Source organism: Cygnus olor, chromosome 2 (genome assembly GCF_009769625.2).
Source record: "Cygnus olor isolate bCygOlo1 chromosome 2, bCygOlo1.pri.v2, whole genome shotgun sequence".
NCBI lineage: Eukaryota > Metazoa > Chordata > Aves > Anseriformes > Anatidae > Cygnus > Cygnus olor.
In genome coordinates this window covers 39,276,997-39,304,637 of record NC_049170.1, presented here as the reverse complement: position 1 = coordinate 39,304,637, position 27,641 = coordinate 39,276,997, and the positions used below count along the sequence as shown (strand labels likewise).

General features: G+C 37.4%; 1 protein-coding gene across 1 annotated transcript in view; it reads right to left on the bottom strand.

Annotated features, from left to right (window-relative positions):
* Positions 1-27,641, bottom strand: part of KAT2B (lysine acetyltransferase 2B) — a gene marked incomplete at its 5' end in the record, with an annotated part of 44,428 nt that overhangs the window by 11,785 nt on the left and 5,002 nt on the right. The window contains 10 exon segments of the mRNA XM_040550431.1: positions 2,298-2,424; positions 5,506-5,714; positions 7,135-7,271; positions 9,866-9,991; positions 11,760-11,866; positions 14,543-14,734; positions 17,005-17,186; positions 18,840-18,929; positions 19,465-19,610; positions 24,181-24,307. Coding sequence (XP_040406365.1) covers positions 2,298-2,424; positions 5,506-5,714; positions 7,135-7,271; positions 9,866-9,991; positions 11,760-11,866; positions 14,543-14,734; positions 17,005-17,186; positions 18,840-18,929; positions 19,465-19,610; positions 24,181-24,307 — 1,443 coding nt within the window.

Below are 27,641 nucleotides of genomic sequence, written 5' to 3'. Positions count from 1 at the left end.
TTAACATCATGGAGAATGACTGGATATTTATACAAATATACATGGAATGTTTTGTATGAAATTTTTACTTCTGCATGTAAAACAGAAAAATAAATTAGAAAATACATGCTTCCAATTAACAATTTAATAGCCTCAAACATGGAAACAGCCAGATAAAAGCAAGTTAGGTAAGTGCTGAAGCTCAGTACAAAATTTCATAATTACATATTTTTGAAAAGCCTACCTCTCTAGGTACAAAATTGGTGTGTTAATCCAGGTAGTGTCTGGAACGTCTGGTGTTCAGACCTCATATTCAAAATGACCTCGTGTGTAAAAATAAGTTCTTCTGAATTTGAGGAAGTTCTTACAGTCATATGCTCATTTGTTAAAGTGGCAGAAGTTACGCATCAAATACAAAGAAGTGTTTTGATGACTGATGACATGTTAAATGGCACAGCATTTCTTAGAACTCAGAAGTGCTCAAGACAATGAACAGGCTTTCTAACTGCAAATTTGAGAACTCAAAGAGGACAAAGTCTGAATGAAAAATTTTAATGAAAAATGTTTTCCTTAACTGCAAGTACCTGAACCATTCAAGCATTCACTTCCCTTCTCATCAACAGGATGAAAGGAACAGTGTATGAGACTGACCTTTATTTACACCTGAACCATTGCAATTTATTTCAGTAATTCTAAGACAGCTAAGCTCTAACAGCAAATGTCATATTTTTACCTCTAAGAAATTCCAGCAATTACAATGACAATTAACTCAAATATTTTCAATTGATCTATTATTTCCACAACCTTCACAGGATTTATTCATTCTCACAAATGCTTGCCAAAATCTAACAATTTTAAAGGGAAACTAAGTCAGGTATGGTAAAATTTAAAACAATTTTAAACTGATACCAGACTTTCTCAAAACCAATTTGACTTTTAAAGATTACATATAAAGCAAAACTTGATCCATATTTCTTGCTCCAGACTCAAAGAAATTAAAGTATGAGTTTATTTTTCCCAAGAATTTGCAGTGACACCCATGGGTGAACATGTTTGTTTGTTTTGTTGTTCTTTTCAGTTTTCTGCTGGTGGGGGTCACCTTGCTCAGAAAGGAATGTGGGAAGGCCAATTTTCAGAAGTAATCAACTGAACTTCACAAACCATGAAGCACCCAAAAGGTAACAGAAGAAATCGTGAATTATGTGTGCATCTGCAACCTAGCCAGGCACTCTGAGGAACCAGATTTTTTGTTCCATTATATTCTGAAAAGTTAGCCCTTGAGAATCAAAATACAGCTTTGGCAGCTTAATTTGTATAGCGAGTTTCGTTGTTTTAATTTAATGAAAACACCTTTTACGAATTATTTAAGCATTGAATAGACATACCTAAAGCAAGATCTGTTATTGTTCATATTTGCTAAACACTTCAAATATGTTTATGACAGGTGATTGCTATGTACACGGGAATGTTCCTCTCTAACACTAGAGTTGTATAAAATCAAATATAACCCAAGAACTAAATGTTATCAGGCTTGCACACAGTTTCCACCTGTTCAAGTGCCACAAAATCTAAATTAATCCATATCTCAGCTGTAACGGTTTCAACCACCTGAACAAAATCTAAATTAATCCATATCTCAGCTGTAACGGTTTCAACTGAAAAACATGTAGCTACAGCACCATCTAAAGGCAAAATCCTCAATGAGATACTTACAGTAGATCTATCTGTAGCCCTAGGAAAGGGAGTTAATCTCCTATATATTTATAGTGCTCTACATCTTTCAACGTAACAGCTAACGCTCAGCTCTGAGATATTTTGTGAAATTGACCTCAAAAAAGAGCCAACAGAATAGCGGGATTTTATTTTGAGGTGCATAACTATACTAATTTCTTTGATATATCACATTTTCATCGAAGTTTGTTGTAACCCAATAAAGTGATTGAACATAAATTACATCGCATACAAACCGTACTTATTTCAGCCAACCATGAGGTGTTCTCTACCACTGAGAGACGATTGCTGTAAGACAAAGGAGTGAATAGTCCAAGAATGGGGAGAAAAAACTAACACTATTTCTGTTTTGAGGAAGATTTATTTGTGTTTTTTCTTAGCAAATATCCTACTATTATTGTCATGATTCTAAATCTGATCACATTTGTTTAGGTTTTCCATAGTACATTCAAAATCACTATATCTTTCAAATCCTATTTCTGTTTGGTAGCTCAGTATATCCAATGTGACTAGCAAAATTAGGAGAATACGCAGTGGTGAATGGAACTCAAATGTATTTAATAAACTGTAGGGAGGGTTATTATTACCTTAACTTGTTCATTGGAAGTCACAGCACAGAAAACAATCTCTGTAAATCCTTGGGAGGGGAACATTCGGAAGCAGATACCACCAATAACACGACCATCTTGTATTAATGCAAGGGTCTGGTGTTTCCTGAGGAGACAAAAATAACAGTCTCTTTAATTCATGTACATAGTACATCATGTGCCATTACCCTCCTTTTTTCAGAAACTTGATTCACTTTTTTCCAGATGATACTGTATTGTATATGTCACCTTTACATTAGCTGTTTGTATCTAAAAAAGAGTTTCTAATTTAATATCACGCTTTGAGTTACCATAAAATTCATCATTCATGTAGCAAGGTCCCCTAGCCTTGCCAAGTACTCCTAGGTACTAGGATAATGCCAATAAATATGAGTTGCATTGCTTTCATTGACTATTCCTGACAGTTGTGCCATTGAGCTGTTCTCAGGATGATTTTTAGCCTGACTGAATTAGAAATTAATGGAGTTACAGGACAGCAAGTCCTTTCTAAGGGATTCTTGTTTCCTTGCATGAAGTCTGTATAGCAAAGCTATCAGTTTCTAACACAGCTAATCAAGCAAGAAATTATATTTCATATTTCTAATCACCCATTCCTAGTGGAATCGAGACCAGAATAATATCCATTTCTGTTGCACTTACACTTACTGCCAGGAAAGATACTAGGTGCAATCTGAACTCTCATGTCAAGGGTCAAGAATTTTAGTGTCATCATCAAGGTCTGGAAAGATTTACATGGCACCTGTTCTCCAGCTTATTCAAGACACAGTACACAGTATCATATAAATTATATAATCAATACAGCAAATTTAGAGAAGACATCTTGGGGGGGGAGAGGGGTGTTGGCACCAAAAAACAGTAGTCTGAAAAGTAGTATATTTTCAACAGTAAGCCACTGTTGAAGCAGATTTTATACACTGTATACATTCTTCTTGTACTTATTTAGTGCTTTTTATTTGCGGAATGACAGCAGCAATATAGTAGCTTGTGCTTTTAATTTTGTTTCTTCCTGTTTGAATTTTTAAGCAGCAAGATTCAGTAAGGATGGCCACTTTGGAAATAAGAACAAAGGCAATAGTAAGTACACTAACAACTGATAATAAATACGTAATTATTATAATATAATAGTATGTAGTAAAATATGTAAGTAATAAATAATGAGATATAATAATAAATATAGTAATTAAGTAATTAATAGTAATTAATAAATAATAGGTAATAAATAATAAGTACATTAATGTGGGAAGAGAACTGTTGGACTCCAGTACCTCGTACCTGATGCAGGTTTGTGTGTACCCACTACTTAGTATAGCTCTCCAGCATGTGGTCCCTGACATCTTGGCAGCTAATGGGTTTCTAAGGTGTCCAGGCTATGTGCTTTGCTTCCTTTGGGTCAACTGTTTACCAAAGGCACATATGGCATTTTCTTGCTGTAGCAATATCCATAACTCTTTCTCAAGCACAGACTGCTCTCCAGACATATCTGTACTGAAGAGCACTTTAATTGCCAGCAGTTCCTCTCAGTCTAGGAGAAGAGTCTTTCCCAATAAAGGAGGAGCTAGAGAAATATGGGAGAAGGTCATGGCTCTACACCATTACTTCACAATTTGTCTTGATATTTAGTCATTGGGAAACCTGTATTCTTCAACCAGTAGCCTCTGCTTGAGATCACAGTGCTAACAAGATTCCTAAACTAAGATCCCAGTGCTGTCTCTGCCTCACAGCTGAGCAACACTTACCCCAACATAGGAGAGGGGAAAAGAATCTGGACTGGCGCTGGCCCTCACAAGGACAGTGCTGTTCCTGTCTCAGGAGCCCAGGAGAAGGCCCCAGGATTGGCCTCCTGTGCTTGGAGGCTGAAGTCCTGGCCAACAGTCCCCAGCACTGGGCTGCCTAGGCTTCAGGGACTGCATGGAGCCCGCAGCAGCGGTTTGTTGGCACTGAGAGAATAATGCAGAGGGAAATGCTATCAAGCCTAAAAGTAAAGGAAATAGTTCCAGAAATGTTTTCATAACTGCTGCAGCTACAATATTGGGCACAGAGACAGCAGCTGATATCACTGGTGGTGGAGGCAGGCTCTACCAACAACCAGGCTGGGCAGCTGGCTGAGATCAGCTCAGGCAGAGCTCCTCCTGAGGTGCCTGCTGACATACAACAATGAGCCTACAGCCATGCTCCACTGCAAAGTGCTGCAGTCAGCACAGCGGGCCCCTTGGCTATTGTTGGACATGGATCACTCACACTCAGAAATTCTGGGAAAACAAACTGACTGGGAGTAAATAGACATAGGCTCTGCAAGAAACACAATAGTGAAAAAGTGGACGCTTGTGAAGAGAAGGTGAAGTAAATGGCAGGGCAAGAAAGATCCTCAGTGTGTTGAGCAAAAAGAAGAGGATTGATATCTGACCGTCTTGAGACTGCAAAGGGTTAAAATCAATAGCAAAAGAATGTTGTAAACAGAAAAAAAAGAAAAAACACATAAGGCAAAAACTAAATGGAATATAAAAATCAGAAGGGGCAGAGCTTAAATAGCCAAGAACCTGGAAAAGATACTCCCTTTCCTCCTTGAGCACAATTCATCAGAACACTAGGGTAGGTGAAGGACCCCATGCAACCTGTGGATGCTGCTACAGCCAATGCATCTCTTTTCAAGTGCCTGTGGTGTAGAGCTGTACCCAAAGCAAGATGGGAAGCTTGCACTAATAAAGAGAAAAGCAAAGCACTCTTGTGAGAAGTGATTCTAATCTTTCTCCCATGTTGCCATAAATGCTGTTCTTCATAAATCCCTTATGTTCTTCTCATTGAAAAGCCTTCAATCTCTCTGCCATTTGGTTCACAATCTCCAAAGACAGAGGATGGAGCAGTCTGCAAATTAGTATGGACCCAGAAACCACTAATGAACACCACAACTATTTTCTGACTTTCAGTTCTAACGTTCATAAGTACAACATATGTAGGAGTCCACTTCCCACAATGACACACCACTTGTCATTAATACAGCCACCAAAATGGTATTTAGGGACCAACTAGACTAGCCAGGACTTACTGTGGCTTGAAGAGGTGGGAAAAGTGTAATGGGGAAAAGGTCCCCTCCACATCACCTGGACTGGCCTATTCCTACACTGCTGCCTTCAACAAGCACCGTGCTCTCTCCATCTCACCCACAAAACTCCTCTCCAGTGGTACTCACGGATCAAAGACCAAGCGCGTGATGTACTCCTTGGGCATTCGAGGCAGCTGATGAGAAAATACATTCTGCAAACCAACCAGCCACATCATGATCTTCTTGTTTGGCTTCTGGTTCAGGGAGTTCCCAACCACGTGGAACTCAATCACTCCCCTGCGCTCCTCCAGCCTCGCTGCCTCATCCCGGGCCGAATGTGCTGAGAGGAAGTTGGTCTATATGACATGAAAGAGGAACACAATCACATTTTGTAGATTTCACATCCTCTCATGGAAAAGCCTTAAGGAACAAACAAAACCCCTCTTTTCCCAAGCCGTCTTTTTACAAAAATAGAGCTACCAACGATTACTTTTTTTTTTTTTTTTAGCAGCAGAAGTGACACCACCAAATAAACCTGATATAAAGTCTTCACTACAGTATACAAAAGCTTATTTAAGCTTCTTTTCATGATTATTTAGCAAAAGTGATGGTTATATCTCAACAAGTTCCAAACCTTGATGGGGGAGAGAACTCATCCAGTTGAAGCCTACGCTACTACATCTTCACATTTTCTTTAGCCTAGCTAGCTTGGACAGAAGTAGTAATGGACTTGCCTACACATATTGCAAATCACAGATTTTAACAGCAGTGCAGGCATAGTATTTCCTTTTCCTTTCAGCAGAGCTTTCCACTACCTACACCACTGTCATAAGAACAACAACAACAAAAAGAAACATTTTAATTCCTACTGATCTTGTTGTTACATATCTGGCAATTGCATACATATATTTGCATGGAGATTAAATTCATACAGACAACTTATTTAACTTTTTTTCAAGATCATTTTAGAATGCCAAAACATCTCCGCATGCACATACTGTTTACTTTTTAGAGCAAAGTTTGGCTGCTGGGTTTCTAGTCACTGCCAGTCTCAACATCCAGACTGGCATAGCACTTGTAAATATGCAGAGCCATAAGTCACGTTATATAGTTTGAGCAAGAAATGTAGGTGGATCCAAATCTTCATCACACTCTAGCTAAACCTTGGCAAACAAGAGCTGCTGGCAAAACAGTCTGGCAAAGGGAACAGAAGGAGGAAAAGCCAGCCAAAAAAAAAAAAAAAAGCAAGCAATTCTGTACATGGCACAATTCTGCAATTCTGTTTTTCTCTTCCAGCAGAAAAAAAAAAAAAGAGCAACTGTGGAAGAAAGAGCAAATAACTGTTTAGCTTGGCTCTCCCGCACTAGACAGAAGATTTGAATTTGTGTCTTTCATTCTTCTGCAAGATTTGAACCTAACTTACCTTGTCTGATGAGCTACATCTATGATTAACAACAAAAAGCATACTCTAGAATTGTCCTGCAACAAAAGTACCTTACAGAATAAACTGGGATCAGCTTCCTCAGTATTACTAGTTTCCAAGTCTCTTTAAAAACAGTAACAAAGCATTTAAAAAAATGTAGAATTATTCTTCATGTTAATGATACATTTCATCAATACTTCTTGCTTACCTAAACATATCCTCTCAAAGTCTGTATTTCTCTTACTGACAGCATGGTAAGTTTTGTGGACTTTTAGCTTTTCATATTTTATTCACATGGAACATTTATTTTAAATAGACCATTTACAGACAGACCAGATCTCTGCATTCCTCACCTCTGGCCCAAGCATTGCCGCTGGATCTGTAATTGTTGACATGACTTCATTGATTAACTCAATAGGAATATCTCCTACAATTCTTGGTCTTTTTGAATCCTCCAGAGAATAAGGTTCATTATTTTTTCTTTTTTCCCCTATAAAACAAAACCAGGACAAATTAGAAATGACCAAACTGTCACAGACAGCTTAATCATTGTATTTGTGAAACCAGCAATGAGGAAGCAGAGCACAACTGTGGACCAGTTTAGATGTTCTCAGACATAAGCAGAAGGTTAATTGCTTTCCTAATTATTTGTTTTCTGATAAGGAGCTAGGATTTACAGTTCTTTTTTATGGGTAGGAGAGAAATTTGCATCTTAAATACTAATATGCCAGGAAGTCTGCTAGTACATATCTGCAGAACACCTGAACAGCATCAGCTGTTCAAAGTCTTAAACAAGGCAAACATCATGGGTGAAGAAGTACTGCGCTAAGCAATACATAAGTCATTTCAGACTCCATTTCTTTGTTATGATGAATGCTGGGGCAAGATCAATGTTATTGCTGCACACACAATACAGAAAACTTTTGCCTTTCCATCAAACTGCCCTATATTAATAAAGTGTCATCCTTCTACTGTTACCTTGAGCGGTTATAATACATAACTAGCTACTGATAACACTTTGAACTCAACACATGCATAACATGTATAGTCTATCAGGCAAAATTAGCACTGGAGGATCAGGGATCAATACATATTACAGCACGTACTTTCAGATAATATGAAATCCCATTTTTTGATTCACTGGAATTAGGTATCCATTATAGGGTTTTTTTCATCGTTTTTGTATACCAAGAAGCATATACAGTCTGACGTCATACATGTTTGACTTAGAAAATCCATATGAAGTTTCCAAATCAAAATATACCATGTTAATTATTAACTGCACTACAAACTGCAAACCAACATGCAATATAGCAAAAGCAACTAACTAAACAAATTTGTGAAAAAACATCCACCAAGGACTAATAGATACAATAATACTCAAAAATCCATCTGCCAGCTCAAGATTTATCGAAGCAGCAGACCGTCAAATATTAGGAAAGCATACAAACAGGAGTATCACTCTATGGTTACCTTTTTCCTCATTTTTTTCCCCTAAAGATCTGCTACTGGTCCTTGTCAGAGCCAGCACACCTAATTTTGACTTTGTGAACAGCACTTAGTGAGCTATTTTATTGTTTTCTCCTTAGCAAAATCCAAAATAATGTTGAGATCTCCTTTCTGAAACAGCCAGATAATTTAGGGTCCAGTATTTTTCAGATATTGTACAGACTGTTTTGCAACAGATACAGTGCTTTAAGTATACGAGGATCAAGTTGTTCACTCCCTTTTTTCACTTTCAAGCAGTATTTCCTTAGTGATATAATTTTATTGTTAACCTCCTTTCATTGTGGAAACTTTAATTCCTATTATTTCCTATTTTTTAAACAATTATTCATGTGAATGAACTTTTCTTAATTATCCTAACAGATTAATTTATTGTCTCAAATCAGATTATCAGATTTATTTATTTATTTAAGTAATTTATCAAAAGCTTTCTGGAAATCCAGGTACACAAGGTCATTCAAAACACTTTCCAAATGCTCACCAACTCCTTCATAGATATGTACAATTCATGAGTTCTACAAAATGCATACCAAATTTCCACATCATATTACTCACATATTATCATCTCTTCTAACTGTTTGAAATAGGAGTTTTACAATTTACAGTTTCCTGAATTCGCTTGCAAGGCCTTTAAAAAAACAATTTTGCATCTGTGGTGTTTCAGCTCTGTAGTGTTGAGGGCAAATCAAATGACAGCTCAGCTGCACAATTTAATTAGTTTGCTAATTGCATATTTCATTTCACAAAATGAAAATAATATATAGATAAATATATTATTCTTTTTCTGGTGACTACTTACTACTTATTTGACTGATCTGTAATAGAAAAATCTTCTCATTCCCACTTTTATGGCCATTTCCCAACTCGTCCTTCAGAAAGGAAGCTGCAGTTCAGGAGCCTCTTTAAGTTCCTCTGTAGCAAACACTGAGGCTAACGATTCATTTAGCTTCTTCAGCTTCCTTAAGGACTTACTTTACATGAGCTCCCGATCATCCCTCTGACCTACAAACTCTTGACAGGCTCATTAATCCTGAGGTGTTTGAAAAAGGAGAATTTATGCATCCTTCATCATTTTTTTTTCCCCAGAAAACTTTTTTTAATCTGACCTCATTCAGTTCTTATGTTTAACCTCGCATGTGTGTGTTCTTTACTTTATCACTCAGTTGCAATTTCAGTACCTTGAAAGACTAAAAATAAATAAATAAATAAATAAATAAATAAGAAGCAATGGCCCCTTCTACTCTGCCTTTTCTGTTTAAATAAAACCTTTATGGGTTGTAATACATGTACTCCAAGTAAAGCCAAGTATTTTCAACAACCTTTGTCACCTATAGAACTCTTCCCATTTTAAATAGAATTTAAACAGATTGTTGTTGTTGTTGCTTTTCCAAATACAGTTGCCATTTCTGCTAGTTAAACATTACCATAGTGGAGAAAAACCTTGTGTGTCTGCATGTATGTGTCTTTTAGCAAGAACACCTCAAGGTCACTATTGCAGGGTGAAGGCAATGGTCATCATATACTACAACTATTGATAACATCAACGAAAGAAAAAAAGCGAGTCTCCCTCTTCATTACCTAGGTTTGGGTCAAGGACAGAAGAAACTTTGCAAGCAGGACTCATGTTTCCACTGTTGGGTTGGTCCAGAGATGAAGGACTTGCACTGTATGAAACAGATCTTGCAACGGGAGGAGGATTAATAACTGCAATGGTATAAAAGACACAAACACACACACACAAATAAATAAATAAATAAAATCAGGACCTGAAATTCATTATGGTGCTGACCAAATGACTGTCATGATGACAGACCCAGCTTCACAGTGACCAACCTGCAAAATAACACTAACAACACGCAACAGACCAATGACACTGGTGGGCAAGCAGAGGTGTTAGAACTTTACCTCAACGTATTTTTCTGAACTTCTCCTTAATGAGGAACTGTATCAATGCTGGATGACAGCATTAGTTTTACTTCATTGCAAATATCAGGCTTTATTATTCCGCAGTGCTGAGCACAAGTTAAGAAAACAAGCTTCCTTCACATACCTGCCAAGGCTGCTGGCATTCAGCCTCATGAAAAGGCTTTTTGTAGGGGTCTATTGAAAAGTAAAAACTCATCATTCAACTTCAGCTGTCCACTCTAACAGCATTCAAAGGCTGGTGGGACAAATCAAACTCAGTGAAGGGAGAACTTGTGGCACCAGTTTAGAGAATGAAACTACTCTTTCAGAAAGCCACAGAATAACCTCTCTCTAAATGAAAAATAAAAAATACCACGGCCAACAACAACAATAAAAAAGCATCCGTGTCAAATCACTGAACATTCATCTGTGTCAGGATTTTTGGCAGAAAAGCCAACAGGGGAGGGGGAAGGGGGAATGAGGTGCCAGCTCATAATCTGGACACCTGCAGTCTTTCTCTCTGCATGCCTTTATCCTGGTGTCATCACCGGCAACAGCTCTTTTGTGCCATATTCATGCCAAGAATCCAGTGCTTAAGAGGTGCAAATTAAAACGAAGCACTGCAGAAATGTACATGACAGAATGAACTCTGAGAGCAAGACGATTTTAGGTTTGTAATGAACTTGTGCCTAAGGCATAATTCTCCAGTTCATGAAGCAAACTAGGAATTTCTGAACAAAAAAAAAAAAAAAAAAAAAAGTCTGCCTCTGTCACAGTGGAATTTTCCCTATTACTCTCAGAAATTCATTATCAGATCCTGACACGATGGTTTCATCAACTGATAATCAGCAATGGTTACAAAATACTGAATTAAATAATTCCAGTCTTCACTTCACTTCACAAGACTGAAAATTCAAATCAACCCCTAAACTGCATAAACAGATTTTAAATAGTGTTGAGCAGAGAAGAGAGGGAGAAGGGGAAAGCGAAAGAAAACTGTCAATGTCTTCCTGCAATTTTAAGGGACCTCTGAGGCACCCTAACAGAGAACGGGTGCATAAAGCCGCAGAATAGCTGATTGGCCACATGAAAAGGAAACAAAGCAAGGAAAGGCTATACAAAATGCTGAAAATCATGTGCATATGTGCAAAGGCAATGGGACATCTGATGCAGAAGGTAAGATATTGCTAAGGAGCCACAGGACCGGTGTGGGGTCCTCATGCAAGGAGACAGCTGTTCTGCAGCCATTTACCCACCGACCATTCATACTCGCTCATCATGAGAGCACTTCTGCCACTTGCATACCCAGGAGACATGCCTCAGCATCCAGCCTGCTCCACAGGCACCTTGGACTAGCCAGATTCCATCATCAGGATGGGATCTTTCTATGAAGAAGCACCAGAGAGTCAAACTTTACCTGTGCTTACTCGAGGCAGACTGATTTTGGTATAGCCTGCTATTGATAAAGTTGCATATCTAATTGTGACTCTTTAGAATTCATCAACTGCATGGGTGTATTGTACTTTATACCAAGTGCTGCCTAATCCCATCACTAAATGCGTCTTACCTGTCTGGATTCCCAGTTGGCCAGTTCGGGAAGTAGACACCATGAAATCCTGATCCCAAATAGGCGAATTTGGGCTGTATACTTCTTCTTCCAGCATTGACAGAAACCTAAGCACAAAAACAGACAAAATATTAACTTAATAGGAGCATTCAAAACAGGTTACTTTTCAGAATAAGCATTTGCAACTTTTTAAAATTAAAAATATTTAATGATTCTGTAAGAAAATGTTGGCCAACTCCTTTAAACCACACACACAGTCACAAACCAGAACAGACATTAGTATCTTAATTCAGTAGAGAGATTTTACCTATGAAAATTTATCTTTAATTATAAGCAATATGCATATAATTTGAAAATGCAGAAAGAAACAGGAGGAAAATATTTTTCCAGAACAAAATTAAGTACTAATAAAAAAACTATAAGTCGACAGATGCTAAGATACTGATGTTATACAGTGATGACAAACTATGTCTAGCTTGATAAACTGGTGTTTTGCAGAAGCACTTACCTCCTGCCTCATACAGATTTATAAAATCCCAGTGTTAATTACTAACAATGCTCTTAGGAAGACATTTCCATTTCTTTAAGTGTGTTACTGAAACATTGAATTGCATGTTTGTGCTTGCGTAACAGTATTTTTGATCTTACTTCAGTACGCTTATAGAAATTATGCGACTTTAAACCTCTCTCAGTACTATTGCAAGAGAGAAATTCCACAGAGCAGAGTACCCAGAAATCCTGCCTGTGGCTGATACATCAATTCCCTTTCTGAAGCAAGATAGCTGCTTATCCTATCTTGCACAAAAGGGGTTTTCAGACCAGAAGTTTACCTGATACTTTTTCACTCTCTGTATGTAAAGAAACTGTCCAGCTGAAAGCAACAGGACTGCTGAGTAAGACCTTCTTGAACAGGGTAAGGATTTTCAGGATCAAGTCCTGCTGATGTATTTTATATGTAGCACATTTATACCTAAGCACAGCAATATGTGGTGCTAGCTGCTATCTATACAGCTGATAATGGCTAAAAAGCTACTTGACCATCCGTGACAGAGCAGAAGCACAAATTACACTTCGGCAAAGGTTGCATTTACAGGCAGCACAGCAACTCTGCACTCAACCCCTGCGTTGACTGTTTCCTAGGCTCATACAGACAGTCTGCATGTGCTCACATCAGCATTGCTGTACCAAAGGAACTCAGAAAACTGCAGTCCTGGAAAGCCCCCTCAGTTAACATTTCTCATTCTTATTTGTTGGCTGCTGGTCACCTGCACACTCACAGTTGTATCATAACACAAGTTCCTAAAAATATTTATTTTAAACTGCAGCTGCTCGACTCTCCTGCAAGCAAGGAAGACCCTTTGAAGGTGCTCCATGCTGCATAACACCAGCCATGGGAGAGGCAAATGCTTCAGACAAGTACAGCCTGTAAAAGATTTAAAACACTATTCGTTTCATCCAGGCCATCAGTAGACAGTCCTTTTCTTCCTTCTTTTTCAGAGCTGAATATTAAGAGGAACTAAAGTGAATAATAATGCCGTCCAAATTACTTTTCTAGGCTGCAAAAAGCATTGGAAACTTAGGGCTGTAAGCACAGCATACTTCTCCACGTATCTGCTCCTTGTACCAATGTGGTGTTAAATCCTTTTTACACCTATTTCAGGGCCAGATTATGAGCCTATTCTCAGATATACCCAAGCACTCCTGTAACAGTTTAACCCAGAGACAATTTACACTCTCCGGAGCGGTAAAAGGCACTACTAAAAATAGTAGGGGCAAAAAAAAAAAAAAAAAAGGATCTACCCAGGTTTGGAAAGCTCATGTTGTTTTTCAATCCCCTGAGCACTAAACTTCTTAAGCCCCAGACAAGTAGCCTGCACAACATCAGTGCCACCAGCTTGCTGGTATATTCAGCTCCTTACTTGTAGGGAAGGACAGGATTTTTAAATATGGGATGCAGATCCAAGCCAACTTTGGCAGAATAAGGATGCTTTTAAGTGATGAATGATCCAGAAACCACCGCCCTTACCCACCAGTAAAACTTTTCAAATGGACTAAAAAGCTCATTTGAAATGGACCAAAAACGGACTAACAAAGTTGAGTGTGCTTCAAGAAAACTCATTCTCCCACATACACCCAAATCCAATTGTTGTTGTTTAATTATAAGAGATTGTCATCAATACTCCAGTACAGGAACAAGTGATCAATATTAAATTTATGAGTTTAAGATTCACTGATGCAGCTTTACATTGACTACCATCTGCTCTTTTCTTTTTTTATATTTCATCTTTTATGTTTTATCTTTTCTTTTCATCTCTTCTGAAGGTGAGGTGACTACTTTCTTCCCTGCTACTATCTTGCATTAAACTGAAATGCTTAACTGTAAATAAACTCCAGTGCCACACCCCAATGTTTTACTGCTCCATCACAAAAGTAGAAGCAAGCATGTGTTTTTGGAGAGCTGGACCTATGTTGCTTCCAAGGTCTACAAAAAAGAAGGTAAGTGACCAACAATAAATTCTAATAGTGAATTCAGTCCCCTGGCAAGATGAATAATCCTACTTAAAAAGAAAAGCTCTAGAACAAACTAAAGCAAATTGTTGTGTAAATAAAATACACTAGTTCGAGCTATGGCAGGAAAAAAGCTGCAGCATCTATTTGTTACTGAATAAAAGAATAAATGATTTTAAGCTGCAGATAAGAAACCTATTCACACTTTTCCATTTCCATGTCAAAGTTGCATGCTAGCAGTTAGCCTTGAACACAGTTAAATTATGACCCCTTACTTCGGGAAATGGGTGAGGATTAGTGTTCGTTTCTCTTGAGGAAGCTTGTCTTTTTCTTGCCTGGCCTGCTCCAGCAGCTGCCGTCTCATTACAGTAAAAACGGAGCGAAGCAACGTCCTACCGAAAACCTGTGTGGTTTCATACCGAGGTAGACTGTCACAGAACTGAGGGACATTGCAATAACAAAGCCACCTGTAAGGGGGAAAAAGCCAGATAATTACCACCATCTAACATATGAATTAATAACTTAATGCAATAAAACCACTACCTACATCATTTATAATGCATCCGAGAGCTATATGAAGGTATAAATCAGTTCCACATCAAGTCTGGACAGAGTTAATCAGCATTTATATTGCCTTTTCTTTTCCTTTTTTTTTTTCTCCTTTTTTTTTTATTTAAGAAAAATGACAGCCAAGTCCTCTTAAGTCTCCATATATTCTTTTTGTCTGTGCCCCAGTTTCCACAAAGTGCTTGTGCCAGACAATACCCATATATCACATAAAATTTGTGTTGATGTCAGGGATTCTTTCCACAAGTCATTAACGAAACCTCTTGCATCTCTTGCCTGTGACTCCAAAGATTTCACCGTTAGCCTGTCCCATTTTTCCTTCTTTAAACTTCTACATTTCCCTACATATACACAAAAGAGGTGACATTTCTAACCAGTTCCACCCCAAACCAACTGCACTCCCATCCTGGTCTCCCACCAGCTGGCTTCTTTGCACTAGCCCTGACTCAATACTCTCATTTACCAGTAACTCTCTCCATAAAGAGTTTTGCATTAAGAAGTACGTATTAAAATATAGCTTGTCATGTTACTGTTCTTGGAAAATGGGATTACAGTACTGAAAAGATAATTCAGGACCACACCTACTATGTAGATCATGATTTTATAATTTTAATTTTATAATCGAGGCTTCAATATCTGCGCGTAAGTGAACACAGCCAATTGTATCTGTACCTTTAACAGAATCAGACCACAACCATTATGAAAACTCCAACAACGAAAACAAAAAAGTCAAGAACTGGATATATGGCCATAAACAGATTGCGCTGGCTTCTACATTGCTTGTCTCATTCTCTAAAGTACAGCTTCTTGCAAAACCCTCTGCCAAGCTCTCGTATCTTAGTCAGACTGAGAACAACTTTGCAAACATAAGAGATGCATAAGGGTTGTTAGATATAGTTGTTCACACACCTCTGCTCTATGTTCATGGCTGATAAAGCACTCTTCTCAAAGCACAAGGACATGTGTGAAACTGATAACGGTACACTAAAATCATCCCGTTTTCAATTCAGTGCAAGAATTCACATGGTGTGCCTTTGGTGTACAGGTTCTGCTTGCTCAGCACCCATAGCAGTGTCTCTAGTGACAGGGCAGGGAGTGAGCCTAGAGGAAGGGAGAAAATTAATCTGAGAAGTTGGAACTAGATGGAAAGAGCCATCACTTTGGGTCTGAGAAAGCCTTAGGGACTGTGGACAGGAAGGTTTGAGAAATTGCCATTGACAAAACGATTAACAATATAAGTCACCAACTAGAGCCAATGCTAGCTATTGATTCCTGAAAATGTTGACTCCAGCCAACCATGGTTACTACATCTTTATCAGAAACAAACTGAGGGTGAAGATGTGCCAAATACAACCTTAAGAGCCCCATGGATCATCAGCACCTCTCCTTTATGTCAGGCAGTTGTTCAAGGAGACGAGACTGTAAACTGTCAAGTCTCCCAGTGGTACAGGTGTGATCTGGGCAAAATAATGTCTCAGTCAAACCAACTAGGACACTCTGCTACTAAATGGAAGGCAACTTCATGTTGCGGTGCATAGACAAATCTTGACGAGATAACTCTTCATGGACAGGCTTTATGGCAGGTCAGGGTCTACCAATTGTGGCATAACACATGCTAGTAAACAATTAAAACCCTTCCAATTTTGTGGGAGAGGTGTGAACTGGCAGAGGGACAGAATACAGATCAGTGCCCTGCCTCACACGATCTCAGGACTTGTCATCTGAAAGCATCACATCAGACACAGAGCAGCATCACCAGCCACAGTCTGGACTTACACGGGTTTTTGCTCTTCTCTTTTATGGAGCTGAGGTTTTTCAGGGAAAAAAAAAAAAAGCTGAATAACTTGCCTGAATTTTTAGTACACGAAATAAGGAACTTATAGAAGGCTCTTATCTTAATCAGACTGAGAGCAACTTTGCACATACAAGAGTTGTAAAAGGGTTGTTAGATACAGCTGCTCACAGGTCACTAATCCCTGTTCTTGGCTGATAAAGCACTCCTTCCAAAACACAATGATGTGTATGCAACTCTGATATAATTTCTCTAAGGTCATCATGTTTTCAATAAGCCTAGTGACTGCAGGAATTCACATGGTGAACCTATGATGTATGTGTGCTATGTGTACATGTTTTTGTAAGCAAGTCATTAAATAAGCAAAAGCACAATTACCTGGTGTAATTCACTTTATATCCCGCAATATCATCATTGGGTGATCTTAGTCTCCGCTGAGAAGGTGTCTCCAGGTGCCAGTAGTTAATGCGGTTCAGAAACATTTTAGCCAGTTCCACTATTGTCTGCCTTTCCTTTGAAGGTAAGTGGCTAAATTTGTACTGCACAAAATTATTCACACCCTTGAAACAGAAGAAGAATGTTTAATTATTTACCCTTTTTTTTTTTGTAGGATTGTCCTCAAACACTTTTCGCTTTAAGTTTATTAACCATGTACAAGAGAAAAGGTACAGGAAAGAAAACAAATACCAGAGACCATGAACCCCTTGCTGAGTCAGATTCCACAAACTGATTCTCCTGTGCAGAGAATCAGGTGCATCCACGTGTTTTTATTCTATTGCTCTCCAGCAGCTGACTTGCTGACTTAGAGGGAGACCTTGCTTTCCTTGCTTTTCAAAGTTAAAAAAAAAAAAAAAAAAGTAGTCAAGGAACAGAGAAAGATCAAGAGAGCTTTCTTCTGTTCCTTAATACATGCACAATTTTGCTGATAACCATGTTGCATGATTTACGTATTTCCTCTACAAAAAAGTATATATTTCTTCATCACCTAAAATAGTAAAATTGGGCCTGAGGACTTCTATTCAAGTTTTTGTCTACATGGCATATTATTTCTTCAAGAAGTGCCAGCATTTCACAAGTATGTCACTTCAGTGCACTTTGTATACCTGTCTACTTTTTAAAAATATATATTGAGAATAGTTAAAATGTGTGACTATAACTGCTGCAATACATATATAGTAAAAATCAATTATAATACTGCTGCTTAGCAAATAATTGTGTGATTGAGTTGCTGAACCGCTAAAAACAAAAAGGTGAAATTATTGCTCTATTTTAAGGGGAAGTTCTTTCAAAATAAGCTGTAAAAAGAGTTACTGTGCTTTACCTTCTTAAGCAAATTGAATAGTATGAAGAATGTGAAAAAAATACATTGTGCAAAACCTGTCTAGTAGTGTATCTGCCTTACATATGCTTATTCTTGTTTATACTCAAACTAAAGGAGAACCTAAGGTGAAATCTTCCAAGAAATTCAACAATAAAGAACTCTGACTTTACTAAACTGTAAAAAGCAAGAGTTGTAAGGAAATACTTACTACACATAATGCTCTTCACATTTAAAATGTCCTGTTTAACAATAGAGCAGCCATTCATCCACCAGTGGGAACACATTCAGCTCCTGATTGAGTGAGGTATGTAAGCCTCTGCATAGTCTCACTGGAGTTAATGGGCCCACTTTTGTGCCAAAAGTTCATTCTGAGGAGCTTGCTAAACCAAAATCTGAATTTGTCATATGTTCTTTATCCACTAGGAATTATAAAAGCCTCAGTTATTCTTTGTTTTGGGCTGTTTTTTGTTGTGTGCCCTTTGAAAGAGAAGACTATGATCTCACTGAATTGGACCGTAGCATTTTCATTGATTTACTGAAGACAAAAGTCATTTTAATATTGGATTTCAAAACTTTGACAGTATTTTTCATCACTCAAGACAGAGAAAGATTAGAACTGCCACACATAAAAGTAGTATTTTAAGTTTCATTCTCTAAACCCACAAAAAAACTGTCAGTTTCAGTAAAGCATAAGATGAATGATGAGGGAAGTTAAATGAAGTAGCTATTATACCAATGCTAAAGGAGAAGAAGCTGCAGAAGTCTCCTACAGATTCAGCCCTTCTCCTAAAGTAATACACAGAAGCATTTGTAAACTGCATGAAATGCCAGATTTTCAAAAAAGTGTCTGTGTTTATAAAAGAAATAAAATTTAAAAAAGTTGATTGTTTACCTGTTCAATGCTAGGTTTCTCAAATGGGGGACTTTCCAAAGATCCTTCTACTACAGGTTTTCCCATCTGTAATATGCACTTCCTCAAAAGCTGTTAAAACATAAATTTAAGAAAATTAATAAATTTGTAAATTTATATAGGGTCAATGGAACTCACTGGAACACAACACATTGCAAGCAGTGTTGAAAATCCCCTGGCTATGTATGTGCTTACTCAGTCATCTAAATTTATAGCTACTTAACTTCACTGTGAATTGCTTCATATCTTCTTTGAAATGCACATAAAAAGCTTCTCTGACTATGTGTAGGCTGCGTAGTTAGCATTTATGTCAACTGCTTTTTCCCAACGTGTAAGTGAAGATGGTAAGAATTGCACGTGGAAGCAGTTTATAGATGGGAGTTGGGGTCAGCTCCTGAATCATCTGGATGACTTTTGGAATAAGACATGATACACTGTAAGCACTGCAGATTCTAGCACAGTTGGCCTCTAATATATCATGCCAAAAAAACAGAAAACTTCTCACCAGAAAAGTCAATACATGTGTGAGCGGCATTTTGAACAGTGAAACTGGCTTATGTGTGAGTGTGAAAAAAAAATGACAAAATCCTGCATAAATTCAGCTTACTTTGAACAGGTAGAAATAAACTTGCTTGGTGTCTGCATCTTCTTCTTTGTGGACACAGGTGAACAGATACTCCACATCCAGTACAATCCCCAGTAGCCTATTCATTTCTTCTTCAGACACATTCTCCAGGTGAGAAACATGAGCAGCTAAATGAAATAAAAATCCAAATCTGTGAAAAGCCTATTGAGAGATAGCAAAAGTATTCCCCAAGACGTCTCAAACTAAGCTTTGCTTGTGAAGGCAAAGATCCTGCAATAACCTTATTTAAACAGAACTTCTTATCAGAGCCTACTGAAATATAGGCCACATCGGAGTCCCTCGCTGGTAATTCCCACAAGCAGAGGGAAGACAGCTGACTGGAATCACAGTCTGTGTTAGCACTTAAAACAGACCACACAAGTCCTGTCTGTCTGTATTAATATGTTGCAATATAGAAGTATTACATACATTTTTGTCCAAGAACTGTGCTTTTGAGAAAGTTTCATGAGAAAATACCCTTAAATTAGGTAACCAGGTGTTGATACAGGTAGCACCTTATTTTGTGAAGATAAAAACATATCGACTCCATAAACAGGCTTTTTGTTTTAAACTGAATAATACTGGCCAAATCTCATAATTTTGTATCATGTAAATTCAAGCTATGATTTTTGTGCACTATTTTAACAAAGATTTTGCAGATTGCACGTGCTCATTTGTTCAGAAGTGTGCAAAAAAACACCTTTCGACATCATAATCTTCAAGTGACAAAATTCCTTTATCATTTCCAAAGGTAAATATAGTTCCACATTTGTAATTTTCGAAAGCTTGAGGTTTCTATGTGTAACACTCATGTAAAGCTGGTTTAAACAACTGGCTCCAGGAAGAGCAATTTAAAACAAAAAGTCAATTCCCAAAAGAGAAGGTATTTGCATTACAAAAAGAAACAATCTTAGCTGACTCCAGGCCAATGTACCTGAAAGGTATGCATATCCTTTCCTCTGAAAGGACAAGATACCTTTCAAATGAAAAGGAAAACCATTTAAAATGTTGAGCATATTTTTTACGTCTTTTAGTAACTTTTGTCAATATTTACTTATTGGACTGGTAGGAAATTTTGAACATAAATCCAATACCTTAAGGAGAGAGGAAGTGGGCAGAAATAACACTTGACTCAAAAACTATCATATTTATTGGCCACCAAGCAAAGTTGTAGTTCAGTATGACAGCTGTCGAAACATTTAAATTCAACAAATTTGTGCAGCTTCAAGTAAAAAGGACACCTTGGCTCAGAACATTAAAAAGGTGCCAGCATTCATTTCCACTTAAATGAACATTTATAATAGAGCGTCTTAAGTCCTGAGCAAATTCTAACTAAAGGTGAGGTGACCACCACAGGCTTTCTTTAAGGAAAAACATTCAGCAATCTAGGTAGAATAAAGGGATTTCATTTCTGTCCTTGAGCCAGATTCAATAGTATAATATTCGCAGATATCTGTTCTGATCTTGTAAAAGTAACAAATTATCTCATAGATGAGCACTGCATTAGAAATTGATAATGGAGTAAAGAAACCTCAGACTCAACTAATAAATGGAATAAAGAAAATCAGCGTAAGAAGCCATTTCCACCTATTTTCAGTGACAGTACCTAAAGTCTTCTTGATTACTTAGGATTTGAAAATATTATATTACAGAACTATTACCCATACACTGAATTTAAAAAGGAACTTTAGATTGTATTTAATATAGTATATCATTTACTACAGAATCATCCAATGTTTGCACATCAATCCAGCCAACTGTCTTTGGATGTTCAACAGCCTGTTCACAAATTCTTGTGGTCAATAGTAAAAATACTTTTAAAATAGCTTAAAAATCAAAGCTTTAGTACACTGACATCAAATTCTGTGTTTCTCCTGACTAGAGTTTTACAGTCCCGTTCATTTGCATTACCCTACTGGTACCTCAGTTGCTATTATGCTTACAAAAAAAGAAAAAATATCATGACTGTATGTTGGTACAGCACATGAGAAGAAAGCAAACAGAAAGAACAAGGCCAATGTAATGATTTCAATGATTTGAAGACCTGAAAAATAACAAGTTAATTAAATTAGTTATGCAAGTTCATTATGAAAACACTCAAATGCATGAATTAGAAGCTCTTAGAAAACAGACTAAGGAGGAATATGTCTACAATCTATCTCAAAATCAATGTTTATCTAAAAACACAAGTGATGTATATAAGGCAGGCAAACCAAGAAATATCCAAATACATTACGTGACGGTACATAGAAGGAACTAAAGACAAGACTGGGAAAAAAGGGTTCCTGATTGTGTACATAGTGTACTAACACATTATTTAATCAGTTTTAAAAGTGCATTACTCTCAAGACACAAAATGTTTACCAACAGGAAAATACACTGTTATATGGGAGAAACCAATTAAATTTAAACGAGAAGAGAGCCTCTGACTATGTAACACCTGCTCTTGAGGCTGGTGGACAGTGAAGTCTCCTGGCACACAATTCAGTCACGAGTTCACAGTTTTACATCAGTGACTCAACACATTGCCCAAACAAAAGAAATATTCATTAAAAATCCAGGCATGAGCCAAGCTGAGTGTCTGAGCCAGTTCCAACCCTGAATAAAGGGAAATGAGAAGCAGAGTGACTGGTGGCAAACCGTGGCACACCAAAGCAAAAAGTGTAGATGAGGGTCATGGGGAGTCAGACAAGGTGAAGAACAACAGCAAAATGGCAAATCAGCAGCCAAAATATTTTGATGCCATGATAAATTTAAAGCCTTAAGTCAGAAGTAGGACTGGTACTCGTGGACAATGCAACAAGAGATGTGCATCTAAACCATTTTAGCTGCTTTGGTGAAAACAAAAAAATACATGCTGTAGGTAAATAGACAAAAATAACCATAAATTAAATCACTTACTGTCAAACAGACTTGTGCACCAATATCTGGACTGGTTTGAAGACTGAATACCCTCCTCCCCAACCCCACCCCTCCAAAAAAAATTAAAATGCCTGAAACAAGACTAATGCCTAGGATAATCTTCCGAAAAAAAAAAAAAGGAAAAAAAATATCAAACAACATCAAAAAATGCATCTTAGATCAGGTATGGCTTTAACCAACAGAGAAATTTATACACTTCTATTTCAACAGCTCCCTGAGGAAAAGAAAATGCAACGCAGATGATAATCTGAAGCCTGCACATCTTGTGGTCAGTCTGGTTTTAAAGGCATTCAGCAGGAACACGCTAATTTAGAGGAGATGAATAGGAAAATTATCTTGGAAAACACCACTGAAAGACAGATTTTGACTAGTGGTCTGAGGAAGCAGACGGCAACTCATTTCAGTTATTTCAAATGAAACATTGTCCTCATTAGCTCCAGCTGGCAGAAAGAAAAAAAAAAAGAGAAAAAAAACTTTACCTTTTCTAAAAGCAGTAATAAATAAAAATACACTTTATTTCATAAAGTATCTGTCACTGGTACTGGTTTTACAGTACTAGTTTTCCCTGGTTCCCTAGTTAATGAGCGATTTAAGATTTTTAAAAGAACAAAATCACGCTCAGCCTTTGGAAGAGCTGAGTTTTTCTACCAAATACATAGCATCCACAAGTTCCAGTGAAGAACAGGGAGCTGACAGGCACAACATCTCAAAAGATTAAAAAAATTAAAAAAAAATGAAAAGCCTCTTTCTTCAGGTGGAATGAAAGGGATGGGTAATATAAGCTACCCTGGCTGAATAACTAAAGTTGGCACAAATAAGCAGGATGATGAAAGGTTGAAACTAACTTGGCTAAAGAGACTAAAAGTTCTGTGATACCATGCTAATCTTCTCCTGCAAACAAAACCAGAGATTTGGGGTATTAGGAAAGGAATACATTGGAAAGCCCAGAAATAGATCAAAGTAATGAAGACATAAAAAAGGGAGCAAAAAAAACTATGTCCAAAAAAAAAAAAAGTGTACCATACAAACCACCAAATACATATTTCCAAAAATAAATAAATGATTAATTGTGAAGGTTTTAGGTTTCCTTTTTCGTATTACACTGTCCTATGTTATGGGTCACACCAAAAAAAAATTAAAAAAACAACTATTTTTTTTAATTAGTTCTGAACTTTATTATATTTCAATTTTTATTATCCAGATTTCAGTTTGGATAAGCACAATTTTTTAAATAAAAATTAGTGCTTCATGCCTTTTTTCAGGAGGTGTGTGTAAAAAATAATTAATTTGCAGAAAAAATATTTACCATTGGATCATATATATATACATGAGATATATATGAGATGTAAAGCTCCAGTATTATTTTGTGTGTCAGAGAGAAGGCAAGGTTATTTTTGTAGGTGAGAGTTTCTGCTTTATCTATGTTCAAGAATACGGTTTATTTAATTGTAAGAAAGAATCATTCATGTTGTAAATAAGGCTGCTGAAAGATAAAATAATGTGATATTAATTCACATGTTATACAAAGTATTAAAATTGTTATGGGTAGCTTTTGTATTTTAACAACTTAAAATGTCTGGATTATTAGAAGTTGTACCTCATTCAATTTCTTTGAAATTCATTTTGGGGAACTTCTAACATATTTTCATCTAAGTTAACTGACTTTTATGTCCCACTGTAACACCTTTTCTAGCATAGCATCCTGAATTTCATCTTGTAAGAATACAGACTTCTGGGTATAAGCACGTGGATACTAGGAGAAAGCCAAAATCTTACCTAGCGTATGGCTGCAGCTGCGGCATGGTTCAGTAAGGCTGACAACTGCCTGCTGCAGATCTGCCCGAGGGGGAGTGGGAGGTGGGTTGGGGTTCTTCCAGCCATTGCATTTACAAGATTCCTCAGCCTGAAACCAAAGTAAAGGAATAGCAATCAATAGCGTGAACAACAAACAAACAACAAAACCACAGAAATTTACTGAATCTGCCTTATTTCAAAAGCAATAACAAGTAGCATTATTAACAAGCTGTTGATTTTTATTTATTTATTTTTAAATCTACCACACTGCTAGAGCTTATTTTCTAGATATGATCAGAAATAGAATAGTACCGCAAATAGAGAGATTATCCTGGTTCTGGTATGCAAGCTGTGCTCAGAAAAAAAATAAATACACAAATTCTGGCTAATTCTTTTACAGTAAGCCCTCACTCTAGGTCCTGTATGAAAGAAGCATTCAAACATTTATATCAGCACATACAGATCCTATCAACACGTACAGATCCACCAAGACAGTTTTAATGATTTAAACACAAACAGGCCATCCAACAGGCAATGTGTTTATCACTACCTTATCAGCTACACTTACAACAAGAAATCGCGCAACTAAAAATAAGCACACATCCAGCCAAGCAAAGTTAACCAAACACTGAAATAAGCAAACAATAACTGCACTGGTCAAGAAAGTTGTCCAAAGCAAGGCTTGGCCACATCACCAACAGCAGTGAATGCCAACGACAGCAACCCTGCCAACAGAAATGTGTCACACAGCATGGAAAATGTAGTTATAGTCACTGACAGAGAAACAACACCAGTGGTTTACAGCTAACAAGGATGACCATGAAGGGGGAGGTGGTGATCCAGGTAATCCCATTTCAAACCATTTAGAAGTTCAAAGTACCAATTCCTGTTATCCAAAGAGCAGCTTTATAGGAGGGATATTTTTTTTCTGCACATCCAAAAGTTCTTACTTATTTTGATGGCAAAGTTCTGATTAGATCTTCAAATGAGAATATGAATTCTGTTAGAAGAAAAGCATACTTTTCTGCTATTCAGAGATATCTGTGCACTGGGCTGTAATGAGATACTCATGAATTTGCAGTGCCAAGACCTCTGTGAGGAAAGTATGCCAACTGCCGCATAATATTTATGACTGAAACAACCTTAGTAGGAAAAATGTGGTGTTAATATATCCAGCACTAATGTGTCATTTTTTCAAACTGATTCTGAATATATTTAATGCAATCTATTTCAGGAACCTATTTCATTTTCCTTTTATGTTTCCAAATCTCATCTCACCTATGGAAGAAGCACCCAAGAGAGGCAGAAAAGATCACAGCTCGACAGTGCCTATGACTGACAGCTTCGTAGATTGATGGTAAATTGTTCTTCCACTCTAATTTCAATATTCAGCAACCTGAGCACTGCGACAACTGCTGCCTGCATTTTGCTGAGCGCCACATGATGCTTTTACCATCTCTTCTGCTTAAGTGTTTATCCAGCTGGACTCCCGGCCATGGGGTCAGACGACATTCGGGGCGGTCTGGCATGCTGGAAGGGGCAAGTGGTGTTTTCAGCAGCCAAAACCACCAGGATGACTCAGAAACCCACCTGCAAGTGCCCAGCAAAACCACTTCCACGTATACTTCCCTTGGAAAGGGGGCCAGCTGCATCCCCTGGACCCACCAGCTCTCCAAGCACTGTGTGGGTGTAGGCCACTGTGCTGTGGCTGTCTACCACAACATGTGTCTGTAGGGTAGCACCAGGGAGATTTCTATATGAAACACAGGAAATCTGGGGAAGATTTATATACATACAGTCTCAGAAAATGCAACCTGGAAGGACTTAGAGTGAATTGCATGTTATTTTTCTATCATGTTTTCTATGAGTAATATGATTGGCAGAGAAGTCAAGCAGGCCTGATGTTATTCTGCAGTAGAAACTGTCTCTTACAATTTCACAGGCATTGAGCCAGTTTTATTTTTGTTTGCTATCCAAACCTACAGGACCTACTAAAGTTTGTTGACTAGAAAGAGAAGCCAGTGATTGAGTGGCACCTGCGAACCAAGGATTGCCCTGTTGTAGAGACTGTGGACATCTGCAGGATGATTTGACCTCAAGCTAGACAAAAACAACGCCAAATAAGCTATTCACAATTGCTTCACAGAAGAGAGAATGTTGCCATGAGAGCTTTTGCAGTTAAAACAAGAAGAGACTGTCAGAAAATGAGATTATTGCCAAAGAAAATTCAAGATAGAATCGTAAAGAAGTTCTCAAACAGCAACAGCAAGAAAATAACTGACTATTAGGTTAGGGAATTAGGGTCTGATTCTTCCCACTCAGTCGTCTGGACAAATGTTCAACTTTGTAAATTACAGACATAACATAATGCTTATTATTAATTGCCTTAAATCATACCACCGTGGAAGATGACAAAAAAAAATAAAATAAAATAGGCCAAAAGCATTTACAGAATATCTTTCTCTGAGTGGAACCAGCATTTCACAGAAGCTCACCACACAATGTTTACAATCAAGCCTAAAAAGCTATAAACAGTGAGTAACTACACAAACTTTCATGTCACACAATAATTAACAGCAAAGATGCAAACAAACAGATGTATGAATTGTGATAACAGCTCAGTTAAACTGCCAAAAATAAATATCAACCCACCCACAGCAGAATAAAAACAGTGTGTTCAGTGGCAGATTTTTGTCAGCCCTCTGTAGTACTTGCTTGCCAGATCTTTTTAAAGCAGATGTTAATTTGTATTGTTCAAAATATTCTAGAGACCTTTCTCAAGCAACTATTAAGGGTGGGTCTTTTTTCTTTTTCTTTTTGTTTTCTTTGTTTTTTTTTTTTTTTAATTCTTTCTATAGAACACCAGAATCAGCATAAAAGTTCTGTTAACCAAGGGGAAACACAGCCCGAAAAGGTCCTCTTAAAAACTAAGCTTTCATTGTCGATGTTGATAGTGCAAGTATTTTGTGCTGAATGTGCAATGTGCATTACTCAGTGGCTTAAATTGCCTACTTGTTACAAGTCTTCCATTGTCTTTGTTTTGTTCATTCAGTCCTTTCCTTGGCCATCTTCAGCTTTTCCCTTTCTTTCTTTTCTTTTTTCTTTTTTTTTTTTTTTTTAATGTCAGTCATCTGCTTTTCATTAGAAAATAAAATATGACTTCACCTCCACAAAAACTTAATTTAAGTTCAAAACAGTTTGGAGGGGAGGGAGGAAAAGAAGCATTTAAACTAGCACATCCAGTCCTTGGGGTCTTGTTTTCTGGGACATCTGTGGAGCTTTGATAAAGCCACTGCAGAAAGCTGGGGACTTCTGCTTTATTGAACCCTGCAAGGTCACAAATGCCATCTTTCCAGGCCCAAGGATCACAGACATTGTACCTTAAAGGATGTTTTTTTAATAAAACTGATGAGTGTAATGTAATCAAACACAACAATTACACA